Source organism: Taeniopygia guttata, chromosome 19 (assembly GCF_048771995.1).
Source record: "Taeniopygia guttata chromosome 19, bTaeGut7.mat, whole genome shotgun sequence".
In the NCBI taxonomy this organism is placed as follows: domain Eukaryota; kingdom Metazoa; phylum Chordata; class Aves; order Passeriformes; family Estrildidae; genus Taeniopygia; species Taeniopygia guttata.
Genome location: NC_133044.1, coordinates 8,067,741 through 8,080,949, shown reverse-complemented (window position 1 = coordinate 8,080,949; position 13,209 = coordinate 8,067,741). Strand labels below are relative to the sequence as shown.

General features: G+C 49.4%; 1 protein-coding gene across 6 annotated transcripts in view; it reads left to right on the top strand.

Moving 5' to 3' along the window:
- GTF2IRD1 (GTF2I repeat domain containing 1) overlaps positions 1 to 13,209 on the top strand; it is a 69,294-nt gene that overhangs the window by 18,986 nt on the left and 37,099 nt on the right. For all 6 annotated transcript variants that reach the window (XM_012568760.5, XM_012568764.5, XM_072916791.1 and 3 more), the window contains exons 2-6: positions 2,033 to 2,161; positions 4,145 to 4,286; positions 7,138 to 7,284; positions 10,886 to 11,069; positions 12,569 to 12,879. In XM_012568760.5, coding sequence (XP_012424214.5) covers positions 2,039 to 2,161; positions 4,145 to 4,286; positions 7,138 to 7,284; positions 10,886 to 11,069; positions 12,569 to 12,879 — 907 coding nt within the window. In that variant the 5' untranslated portion in view covers positions 2,033 to 2,038. The remainder of the gene's footprint in view (positions 1 to 2,032; positions 2,162 to 4,144; positions 4,287 to 7,137; positions 7,285 to 10,885; positions 11,070 to 12,568; positions 12,880 to 13,209) is intronic.

The following is a 13,209-nucleotide window of genomic DNA, read 5'->3' as shown; positions in this document are numbered from 1 at the left end:
TTTTCTGTCTGTCTGTCCCTCCATGCATGCACAAGCTGCAGGGCTGGAGCAGGGCAGATTGCTTCCTGGTGTTGCTGCAGCTCCTTGTGCTGGTAAAGCTGGAGGTGCCTGACAGAGACCTGTCCCCAGCACGGGGACACCTGGGCTCTGTGCCCAGCTGCAGGACCATATGTTCAGTTTCCTGCTTTATTTTCCAAGCAATTGCCTAGTTAGGCCAGGTTCCTTCCCCTCAAGATTATCATGGAGGAATTGTCCATCAGCTTTGTTAGAAAGTGTCAGATGCGTGGAAAAGGATTTTCCTGGGCAATTGTTAGTGTGGCTGAGGTTCCAGCTCTGCCATCTGCAGGTGCCAGTGGAGCCCCAGCACTGCTTGGCTGCTTTCAAGAGCTGGCAGCATGGGAGAAAACCTGGAGGGCTCATCCAGAACAATTCCTGAAATTCAGTCATTACTGTTTAAAGGGATTTCTCTCCTCTCTTCATTAGCTTGTTGCAGACCCTTATAAAAGTTTGCCCAGAGGAGCTGTGGCTGTCCCATCCAGGAAGTGTTCAAGGCCAGGTTGGACAGGGCTTGGAGCACCCAGGGACAGTGGAAGGTGTCCCTGCCATGGCAGGGGGTTGGAATGAGGTGACCTTTAAGGTCCTTTCCAACCCAAATGATTCTGTGATTCTTTCATAACATGTGTGTACTCGGGCACCTGCAAAGATGACAGTGTGGAGGAGGTTGTTATTTTGGGCCAAACCCCACCATTTCCCCAATTTCCTGGGGCAGCACAGCTCTGCTTTGCTTTCAAATTCCTTCTGCTTGGACACAGGTGCAAGCTAGGGCAGGAAGGTGAATTTGGGGATTTGCTGTTGCCTTTAAGCCATGTTTTCAGTGAGGCTGGGCAGCTGTGGTTATCGACTGAGCGGTAAATTGAGTTATGTGCAGGCAGCTTCAGCTATATTCCCCACCTCCTGCCCATCCAGCCTTGTTAGGGATTCTCCAGCCTCTTTCATCCATTTGCCAGCACATGATTTATGATCTGGTTCAACTGCCTGATGAGCTAACTTGCTGCCTTTTATTCACAGGATTAAGGCTGGGTGGTGCCACACTGCCCTCCAGATGGAGGGGCAATAGCTGGAAGGGATGTGTTGGGTGCTGGGGGTGATGCTGTCTCGAGTGTGGGTGCCCCAGCATGGGTGCTTTGAGGGTGGGACCTTGCCTTAGTGTTCCTGCAGCACTGGCATTACCACGAGTCGAGATGAGACATGAACACTGAGGTGCAGAGACCCGATGCTGTTGCTGCACTTGTGGCTGGCTCACAGCTTTTTTCCCCTTTTGGCTGTGAGGGATGGAGATTCTGGGGCTGAGCCTCTTTTCAGTTTTGTGGTCCCTGCACGCCACCTCGTCCTGTTCCCCCTGACACCAAGAACTGCCATGAGCTGCATCTCTCCCTTGGGGTGAAAGCAGAGCACCCTGTGACTTTGACCTGTTTTGGGGACACTTTGGGTGGCAGGCTCCCCTCGTGCCCCGGTTTTAGAGAGGGAGGCACAAGGATGGTCAGCACAGTGTCTTTGTGGGGACAGAGCCATCACCCCCTGCTCAGGGCTGCCACCAGAGCCTGGGCACAGGAGTGCTCTGTGCCCACTTCAGCACCACATCCTCTGCCTTGCAGGGCCACAGGCTGGACCGCTGGGCTGTCCCACCATGCAGCTGGTCCAGTGGCCCCCGCGCTGTGGTGGCATCTCCTCGAGGGTGAGCTCCAAGTGCAGAGATGATCTGGCCACTGCTGGTGCACGCAGCATCGACTCCAGGGTTTGATTACAGCTCAACAGCTTCTGCAGTTATCAGCCTTTAACTGAGGACTCGTGGGGATTGTGGGGCTCAGGCTGCTGTGGCCTCTCTGCGTGCCTCAGTTTCCCCAGTGTACCTGTGCCAGCATTGCTCCTGTATCACACGATGGTAGTGGGGCTTCTGTGGTGGTGCTCAGCTCCAGCTCTCCATTAGTAACAGTGATGCATAGATCTTTCATTTTTTCTTTTCTGTTTTCAGGTGAATATGGCCTTGGCAGGGAAGCCTCTAGATGTGACACTCACCACCTCCAGAGCTGACCAATGGAATATGGTGTTTCCCCAGAGAGACGAAATCATCACTAGCTTAGTGTCTGCCTTAGACTCCATGGTAAGAGGCCGGTGGCACCCCTGTCCCCATCCCCTCCCTCCTTTGGCCTCCATTTAGCAAGGCTGTCTGGGTGCAGGGCTGGCACACGATGCCTGCTGAGCTCATTCCGCTCTCCTCTGCTGCTGGAGAGCCCAGGGAACTGCTGAGAAATAAAAACCCTTTCCTGCCCTGACAGCCATAAGGATCATAAAGTCAGCACAAGTTAATCTCAGATGTGTATTGTTTTCCTGTTAATATTTATGTTGGTATCAACTGGCTGTAGGGTGGTTGGGTTTTTTTTCTTGCTGTTTTACCAATGTTACCGTGAGCATTTACACAACAGCAGAACAATAGCTTTTTATCTCTGAGAACAAAGAAAATAACTTTCATATCTTTTGACGTAGAATTCCCGCTGGAAACCTTGCCTAAGTCAGCTGTGCTTACATAAACAAGATAACTGTCTGGATTAAGTCTCGTGGACCAGAGCTAATCTTATTTTTAACTGTGAATGTGATCAATAAGGGAAAGCGGATGTGTAGTTACAAATGTCTAAAGCAATGAGATGTGCTAAATAGCTCTCTCTTTTTAAAGTCAAGTCATATGTAATGCATTTATCTAGGATATGTTTTCCTCTCTATGCGGGTAGAGGTTTTTTCATTAATACCAATTTCCTTCTCTTTGACATCACCACCCCACTAAGGAGCAGGTTCCTGGAACCTACACACCCCAGGCAGCTTTGATGATTTATATACTTGCCATCCTGTACAACAAATTATGTTACCATAGTTTGGCTTCTTAACGAATATTCATTATTATGCAGTCCTTGTTAGGTGTTTACACAGGGGCCAGGGAGTCAAGCTGATCCTGAAATTCAGCCTTTATCCCAGCACTTCACCAAGGGCAGGCTCTGTGCTCACTGAAACCTAGCTGCCTGTGTGCCTGGTAAATAAACCACAGGGCCATATGCATGTCACCAAGCAGGCTTAGGGTTTAGATTTGTTCTGTATCCAAATCTCACATACCTTAGTTTTTATGTTTATTTTTTGAGTGTTGGACTTTTGAGCAAAATACTTCTCTTTGTGACTGGGTTTTGAAGGGAGGTTTCTTAAAAATACCTGTTTTGTGGGATTTGATTCAATGTCTCCTTGAAGAAGGTGAGCAGGAGGGAAAATGACCTAGTGTAGAAGCTGGCTTAAGCCCACACAAGTGAAGCTCCTTGTAGGTGTGTACAGGGAGCTGAACTTGGCTTAGGGGGGTTGGTCCCCCTCGCTCTCCTGCTCCCTCCCTGGCTGCCAGCATCCTCCAACTCCTCTGTGGGGTTGTTGATGTGTCTAACCAGGGCTGCTGCTAGGAAAATCCCCCCTTTTTTACCATTTAAATGATGACCTGGGGATAGCATCTTCCTAGCACCAGTGCTGTAGCTATAGGAATATGACTCAGGCTGCTGGCACTGAGTAACTATTCTAATATAAAAAATACTAATAAAGATGCATATACATGTGTATTATGTAGAGCAGGAAGGACATATTACATAAAATGGATTAATGGAAGAAGTTTTTTCCATTTCTTTATTGTTTTGCATAACTGTACAAGAAGAATCGTTCCACTAATCTGGACTTTGACCATATTAGTGTTCTGCAGCTGAAATAAGATTCCCGTGTTCCTTATTCCATTAGAGCTGGTGGAAAAATGCAAATTGTTATCGGTTGTGGTGTGGGTTTTTTGGTAGACTTTCTTTTAACAGGAATGTTTCCTTTTAAATGCAATAAAATGTTTATTTTTAGGCTAGGAAAAAGTGAAACAAAACGATGGTTAAATAGTTCTTGTTTTCCAGATGGATATTTTTGTAGAGCCGTAAAGTCACCAAAGTTTTTAAGGGGATGTCATAAACCCATGAAACTCTGACACAAACCAGAAGACTGCTTTTGAGGGGAAGGAGAAAATGCCACGGGGTGGGAAGCAGGGCTGCTCCCCCATCCTTTGCTGACCTGGTGCCTCCAACAGTGCTCGGCGCTGTCCAAGCTGAACGCGGAGGTGGCCTGCATCGCCGTGCACGAGGAGAGCGCCTTCGTGCTGGGCACTGAGAAGGGAAGGGTGTTCCTCAGCGCCCGCAAGGAGCTGCAGGCTGACTTCCAGAAGTTCTGCAGTGAGTATCCGCACCGGCAGCTGTGCCAGCTGTGCCAGCTGTGCCTCCCACTGCGCACGGAATGAGTGTGGTTTGGGGCAGCTCAGTGCTGTCTGTCGGTCCGTGGGGGTCCTCGTAAGACAGGAAAGCTGGACAGGACAGAAGGCACGTCAAACTGATATGCTTAATGCGACATTCTCCGTTTGTTAGTGAGAAGATGGCAGTTTATACACACTTCTGTATAGTTTACAGTTTACAAAGGCACTCTCGTTGGCAAGCTGACATTGTTTGTCTTTGTTTTAAGGTGGACTAAACCTCACACTATGAACTTATGTTACTTCACACCCAGACAGCCCAGTGCTTCCCCATCACACCTTAATGTAATTTCTAACTGCGACACAAACTCTTAATTTCTAACTGCATCACAGGCTTGGAAGGCCTCACAAGGCCTAGATCTGAGGCCTAGACTGGAGTAGCTCAAATCTCATTCCAGATATAAATCATGCCCTCTCTCTCTCAGAAATGCTGCAACAGAGTGGTGTTTGAAGTGATGGAGGAATTGGGAGGGAGCTGCAGCCAGAGTTGCTTCCCTGCCAGGAGGGCACTGCATGCCCCGGGTTTTCTCTCCCCTGAGGTGGCTCAGGGCTGGGTGGCTGCTCTGCTGCCCTGCTGCTCTTTGTCTCTGGCAGTGCTGCCAGAGAGCTGCAGTGTTTTTTGAGGACTTAGCAGAAATAGTTTTGCCTAGTGATCCTCCCAGGAGCAGAAGGGCTTTCTTGGTCCAAGGCTTTTTCCTACTTTTAGAAAAACAGGAATGGATTTTCTAGCTGGAAGTGTTGTTTGTGGAGTTGCTTGTATTTTTGAGGGATGAACAGCAGTGATAGGATACCTTGAGCAGGAGCTGTGTTCCCCCAGTCTCAGATCAGATTCACCAAGTATCTTGAGGGACACCTGTGCGTTGCAAGCCTTCTGTCCCAGCTCTGTACCTCTGCCAGTTTCTATAAAACAGTCTGGGAGCTGTTCTGTGAATGGGGACCTCGTTTCTTGGATAGCATCCTCCCCAGCATGCTAGCTACTGCTTTCCTCACTCAGTGTAGAAGCTGGAATGGGATCTGGTTTTGGTGGTGCTGAGGACACCAGACCCAGATCTGTTCTGTGGGGGGATGTCAGTGGAGTGTTTCCTCAGGCTGAGAGAGGTTGTTCAGTCTGGAGAATAGAAGGGTCCGGAGAATCCTCAGAACTCCTTCCAGTACCTAAAGGGGACTTAAAAAGAGGGAGAGTGACTTTTTGCCCAGGCAGATAATGATAGAATGAGGGAGAATGGCTTTAAACTAAAAAGGGATAGATTTAGATTAGGTGTTAGTAGGGAATTCTTCTTTTGAGTGTTACCAGCTACTGGGATAGGTTGTTCAGAGAAGCTGCAGCTGCTCCATCCCTGGAAGTGTTCAAGGCCAAGTTAAACAGGGCTTGGAGCAACCTGGTCTAGTGGAAGGTATCCCTGCCCATGGCAGGGGAGTGGAATCAGGTGGTCTTTAAGGTCTCTTTCGACCCAGACTATTCTCTGATTCTGTGATACATCCTGGTTTATGCCCTATCCTTGTGTGGGGGCAAAGCCCCTGGCACTAGATCCTCATTTCCCCTCTCTTTGGTTTCATTTACACTTTTATCAAAAAGAAATAGTCATGTCTGGTTGAAAACAGAAATCTTGAGTGTGGGGTTTGAGTAAAATGGATGATGCTGCAGACAGGGTTAAATTAATTGAATTATACAGGTCCAGACTCAACTCCACTCCATAAAGCCCTTTCAACTGGCACAGAGTGGAAAGTATCCCTGGAAGTGCCTCTGATTTCCTCCTACCCTCTTAGAAAGATCTGAATTAATCTAAAGCAGACATCACTTGGAGATGTAAGAAGCCTCTTATCTCTCTGGGGCACAGACCTGGCTTGAGCACCCTCCTTTATCTGAACCTCTGGTTCTGCCTCTCCTGAGCAGGGGGGAATTGACAGTGATCAGAATTAATGTCAGTGGAGGAGGGAGAGGCACTGCTTGGAGGATGCAGATGCAGATGCATTTTGCAACCTTGGTAAAACACCTCAAAAAATTTTTCTGGGGCCTGTTTTGCCATGCTGTGGGAGGCAAGTGGAGCTTTACAGGGGTGGCATGGTGGCTGTTTACTTTGCTGGTTCCATGTGGGTCCCATGTTGCTCTTGACCATTCCTGTGATGTCCCAGCCATGGACTTTTTCCACAGAAGGATCTATGAGCTCCTTGAGCACCCAGGCAGCATCCAGGCCTGATTGCCAATAGGAGTCTGTCGAGGATGATGAAGGAATTAGTCCTTTGTCACCGAAAATCCCTTGCAAATTACTGTGGATAGAACAGCAATAATGCATTTGTAGTGTTTAATTTTCGGTGCATTTAGAGATGCAAAGAAGTCAATGCTGAAGATATGCTTTATTTGAGGTTTAATGGGGGAAATTAGCAGGAAATAGCTGGTATTACTGAGCTACGTGACGCTGAAGGGTAAAAAAGCCTCCAAGAAAGGCGGATTTTCTTTTCCTGAGAGATTGAAGGCTAAGCAGATTGAAACCAGAGACTAGAAATGAACTGCCCAATTAGTCATAACTGTTTCAGTCTGGCTGAGTGGGAAAAGCCAGGGAAAAGGGGGCAGGCAGCGGATGAGTGACCCTGCTGCTGGCACCACTGCCTACTGCCAGTACCTTTCCCTGCACGTTGGGGGCTGCTGGGATCAACCCAGTGTGATCTCATCCAAACTGGGGCCTGAGGTGGGTGGGAGAGCTGGGAATCTGCCTGCTCAGCCAGAGGCATCACCCCTTCTCACTGCAGTGACTCCTGTTTTCTCCTCTCCCCCGCAGGAATCCAGCAGAGGAAGGAGCAGGAAGCAGAGGTGCAGAAGAAGGCAAAGGAGTGCGGGCAAAGGGTGCTCAGGGTCTCCCCGGACCAGGGATCAGATGTGTACCTCCTCAGGAAGATGGTAGAGGAAGTGTTTGATGTGCTTTATAGTAAGAACCTTCATGCTTCCCTTTGGGGATATGGAATGTCCCTGGGGCTCACTGAGCTGCCCAGCCTGGCCACCAGCTGTGGCTTTCATCACCAGCCCGGCTCCTCGGCGTGGGAGCAGCTGCTGGCAGGGGCAGCATGGTGAAATGTGCTCCTGTACAGAGTTAGCACTGCACTGAGATGGGTTTTGGCCACTGCTTCTTGGTTTTCCAGTGCCCCAAACTGAGCCAAAAAAATCCCTGTGCTGAACGAAGCATCCTTTGTGTCCCCTGACCAGGGGAAGCCTCTGTGATGCCCTGAATGTGATTTCCAAGCACACCTTTCTGCCAGCCACTGCATCCACAGCAGGCACCCTGTTGGACCTCTGCAGATTCACTCTCTCTTTTCCCTGGCAAGTCTATGTAAAAAGAAAACAGATGATTTTCTAGCATGTGGCCCTGCAGCCCCAACTTTGAGAGACGAGGTGGTGCCGTTCCAGCACATGCATCATCCCCAGCAATAAAGCTTCTGCAATTAAATATAGATGACTATATGGCTGTTGGTATGGAACCCACTGGGTGGCAGAGCTCCTTCCAGGCCCAATCTGCAGTGGCCTCAGCAGCAGCAGCACCTTTTTCTTGCTCACAAGGTCCCCTGGACGCCCCGTGGGGCAGCTGGCAGTAGTGGCCATGCTGCTGGCTCATCCCCTGGCAGCACCTCTACAGCTGTGCTAGTCAGGGTAGGAAAAGCAATATTGGCTTGGGAAAACAGCCCCAGTTACTCCCCCATGCTGCTGAGAGGGTTATGTTAGCTTTGCATGGTGCTTTGGGGGAGTTCAGGCCCTGTGGCTGGACCAGCTTCAGAATTGGGTGCTTGGCTTTTCTGGCTGCAGCTCCCCATCACCATCTGAGATTCAGGGCTGGGAGAGCCCTGCTGGGGCCCTGCAGGGCTCCCTGAGTGCAGGCTTTGCCCCTGTTTGTGTAGGTGATTTGGGAGTGGGCATTCCCACACAACAGAAGGGGGATAATGGGAGCTACCACCATCCTGGGCTCACATGCAGGATTTGCTGTTGCTGGCTGTTGTTGTTGTTCCACAAGCTTCACTGACAGGAAAAGGGAGTTGGCATCCCTTCTCCCCTGGGACAGACAGTCACTGAAATTTTCTGAAGCCACTTAAAGGACTTAGAGGCAATATTCCCATTAATGGGAGCAGTCAGATCCTATTGCTGCTGTCCAAAGGCTGGGCCCAAGAACGAAGGAAGGGATGATGCAGAAGAACCAAGGGAACAGAATGGAGAGGGTATTTTTCCCTGGTGAATTCCCTCTCCAAGCTGCAGGTCTCATTGTCCTGCTGCAGGTACAGTGCCAAACTTTGCTGTCCTCTTGAGGATATGTGAATTATTAAAATCTGACATACAATAAATATGTAATTGTATCTGCATGGGCTTTATGAACCATGCAGCCCATCCATTGGATGATTAATAAGGCTTTTTACAGTTTCAAGGTGCATGGAAGTGCGTGGGGACACATTGGCTGTGTCCTCAACCCAGCATGGCCAGCATTGCCATGGCAGAAGAAGGTTGGGCATCCCTGGGACTGGGATGTTTTGGCTTTGGCTCTGGGTGTAATTCTGCCTTTGCTGCTGCTTCAGTAATAGCAGCTGTTTCCATCCTTGAGCCTCTCTGTGGTGAAACCTGACAGAGCTGCTTGCTCCCCTCCCTTCATTCCCACTGGGAAGGGCCTCTCCTGGTTGAGTGAGGAGAAATACAGTAGATGCCCCAGGGTGATTCTGTTTGTACCACTGAGAGGACTGTGAGAGTTTAACAATTACGATTCTTAGGGCTTTGTTTTTTGGTTTTTTTTTTTTTATCCTTTCATCAATAAGGATTGGAAACAAAAAAATCTTTTAAAATGCTCAGTCAAAAAGATTCTCTCCAGAGCCTGGTAATCTCTGCACCAACAGGATGACTGATTACCAGTGGCTTCTATTAAACAGGCATTAATGATGATTATTGTCTCTGTAGCCAAACCACGACTCTGTGCAGCAGTGAAAGGCTTCTGAAGGTCACCTTGACAATAACATGGTCCCCATAAAAATGTGTTTGGGAATTTCTTGAGCATTGGGTTGGTAAGGAGCCACTGTGGACATTGGGAGCTTCTCCCAATCATGAAGAGAGATGATGAAGGGAAGTGGAGAGCTGCTAGAGCCAGCACGCTGGGGCAGGGAAACTGTCAGCTTGCAGAAAGTAAACTCATGGTGTCATGGTTCAAAGGCTTATTTTAAAACTTTGATTATTTGCTTAATTCAAATATTATCAATCCTCCCTATAAGAAGCCTTAATGGCTCGTGCAAGTTGCACATTGTTATTTATAATGCATTCCTTCAAAGGACATGTTGAATAAATCACTTTTAGTAAGGACTTGTTGGCAGTGTCACAAGATTTGCAGTATTTCTGTAAGATCTTTTAGTTTGGGGTTTTTTTTTAAGAAGAGGGAAAAAAAAAAAGATTGGAAAGAAAATCCACAGTATAAAATCCCTCAACAACTTAAAGGTCTTCAACAACTTCTCTCTCTGCCCCTCTGCCATGAAAGGAAGGTGCAGGCACTGTTATCATGCCACCAGATGTTCTGGACACACCCAGACAGGTTGCATTCCTTCATGGCTGTTTCTTGTGCTTCATGCTTTCAGCACCATGCTTATTGATCACAGTGGCTTGGATTGGTTTCCAAAGTAATTTTTCCCCTGAGAGTGGCCATTCTTTGAAATCCTTCAGATCAGGCTGTTTTTCTGATGGTGTTTTGCCTGCAAAGTACAGTAGGGCAGCCCTGGTCTAGGCACACACGCTTAGAAAATCCCTATATAATGGCAATGCTTACTGCTTTTCTGCTGCTACAAAGGGAGGGAAAGCAATCTGTACCTGACTCCTTAGGGAGATTTTGGTGTCAGAGGTAAAATGGAGCCAGAGGTAGATGGTGGGGACATGGTGGGACTGTGTTGCCAGTGTTGAGGGGAGCAGGTGAGAGTTCTGGGCTGCTGGAGGTGACTGTGCAGTCAAATGTATCGATGTTCAAGCTGTCTGTGAATAGTGGGATGGAGGGAGATTATTGGTTTTGGTTTTTTTCCTTGTCTGTCAAAGTGAATCAAAGCTGCTTGACAGCAACAGCAATCAAACTGTTTTCCGTTCTTCCAGGAGGTAAAATAACTGACTAGAAATGAGGTTCCCAGAATATCTCAGTAAGCATGAGATTAAAATCATTGTGAGCTCCTCTGCCTTCCTTGTCAGCCCTTGGCTCCCTCCACCTTGCTGATGGCCGTGTACCTCACTGGCATATGGCTGGGCACTCCCAGGGGTGGGCTTGTGCCAAGTGACCCCAACTGAGGATTCTGCTGTGAAACCTGAATGATGAGACATCTGTTTATTGGCTTTTATGAGCTTTTTATTAATTAGTGCTTTTAGAAGGGAATTGGAGTGCCTTGCATGCTAAGTGCAAAGGTAGGAATGGGTTTTTTTCTCCTAATGATCCTGTTGATATTTCTTGCTCTTGCATTTAGTCCTCCAGCCCAGCTCAGCCATGGCCAGGGGCACAGGGTATTTGTCAGTGTGTAACTCTGTCCCCTCCCCAGGTGAAGCCATGGGGAAGAGCAGCGTGGTCCCTCTGCCCTACGAGAGGCTCCTGAAAGAGCCAGGCTCGCTGGCAGTTACTGGCTTGCCTGAGGGAATCAGCTTTAAGAAACCCCTGGAGTATGATGTGAAATCCCTGATGGCCATCCTAGAGCACAGCCACAGCATCCGCTTCAGGCTAAAAAGGTAATTTTGGGCACCTCCAAGGAGAAAGACAGCAGCGAGCCCTTGGGATGGTGGCACAGGCAGGAGGGTCCCTCCCATGTCCCAGCTTCTCCTCGAGACCCACAGACCTGGGTCCAGCCGTGCCAAATCCAGCCTTGCACAGAGATTTGTTCGTGTTGGGGGGCTTGAGTCCATTTCAGACTCATTTCTATAAAAAGTGTGTGTAAACATGCACATTAACTGCATCTTTTTATGTGTCTCTGCCAAAATTTCCACTGCGGTAAGCTAAGTGCTTTTCTGTCTCCAGAGGGATTTCCAGGGTAAATGCTGCAAGTGTCTTCCCAGGCTGAAATGGGTTTTTTAATGCCAGACAAGGAGGGAAGTGGGGGACTGCAGCAGAGCAAACTCCCCCTTTTGGCCACATTTATGCAAGGGGTTCAGTAGTTTTAGGTGCATTTCCCCTGCATTTGCCTGGCTGGCAGCACCTCAGATCCATTCAGAAAAATGCTGAGCATGACCAAATACCTCCTCTAAAGGCTTGATGCTTCTGGAAAATCAGGCTGAGACAGCTAAAAGTAGGACACGCAGAATTTGAGCTGTCTGTGAGCTTGTGGTTCCCTGTCTCATGTGGAGCACGTTGGTTTCTTCAGTCTGAAACTCATTTGTAGGCTGACTGAGCTCCCCTTGAATGTGCCATGGGTGCTGGGGGCTGGCATAGGCAATGGAGCCGAGTGGTTGTGGTCATTAAAGGTTTTACCCCTTAAATGCACTGGGCATGGAGCTGTGCAGCTTGGTCCTAGCTAAAAAAAAAAGCTTTGAACTAACCAGCTTTGACTAACCAGCTCCACTTAAAGAAGACAAGAACCATTCAGGTGCCTGAAGATGCTCAGGAGTTTGGGTGATGGATGTAACTTCTGAATCACAGAACAGAACTATAGAATGGTTTGTGTTGGAAGGGACCTTAAGACCATGTCATTCCAAGCCCCTGCCATCCCTGCAGGGATGCCTTCCAGACAGGTTGCTCCAAGCTCCATCCAGCCTGGCCTTGAACACTTCCAGGGATGGGGCAGCCCCAGCTTCCCTGAGCAACCTGTGGCAGGACCTCACCTCCCACACAGGGATGAATTTCTTCCTAATATCCAATCCAAACCAACCCTCTTTCAGTTTGATGCCGTTCCCCATTGTCCTGTAACTCCCTGCCTTTGTCAAAAGTCCCTTTCCAGCTCTCCAGTACCTTTGTGTACTGGAAGGCCAGAGTCTGTTCTCCCCAGAGCCTTCTCTTCTCCAGGCTGGACAATCTCAACTCTCTCAGCCTTTCCAAATAGGAGAGGTGCTCTAACCCTGTAATGGTCTTCATGGCACTCCTCAGCAAGGAGCCTGGCAGCTGGTGGTGCAGCATGTCCCACCCTCCCAGGCACGGCTCTTCTTCCCCATCCACATCCTTGCTTGTTACAGCTTAGCAGTGCCATGGGCTCAAAGGAACCTGTTTTTCCCTCCTCTTCTCCCTTCCTTCCCCTCAGGCCAGCAGATGAGCCCAGCCGAGAGCCCAACCCCAACATCGACTTAACTTGTTCCTCCCTCGCCTCCAAGGGCAGCCGAGACTCCGGTGCCACCGGCCCCGCGGCCAAGCCCCCCGCGCAGGACGTGCCCTCCAACGTGGCCATCACCAACTTCCTCTACGGCGTCTCGCTGCCCGCCCCCGCCGCCATCGACCTCAAGCACGAGGCGTCCTCGGGGCTGCCCGCGCCCGGCGCCGTGGGCGAGGCGCTGCTGGCCCGGCCGGCCGCAGAGCTGAAGGTGCCTTCCTCACAGGAGTACAGCGACTGCTGTGGTAATAGCCTGAGCCTGCTCCCCCTGAGCCCTGCTAGGGCACAGCCTGGGGCTTTGGTGTTCCTCAGTGTACCAGTGTTCTGCCAGTGTAGAGCGTGGCCTGGATGGAAATGAGCATGTGGGAGTCCAGGGCTTCCCTCTGGCTGCCCTGGGACCCTGGCAGGGGGTCAGGAACCCCCCTGGACAGAGCCCCCAGAGACACTGTCTGTGATCTCTGTCCATGGAAAAGAGTTTTCAATCTTACAGGATGAATTACAAGCTCTGAGTGTTTGATATGAGTAATAATTAAGTGTGGCACGAGTGCAAAAGTAAAATTTTTGGATTCTAGATG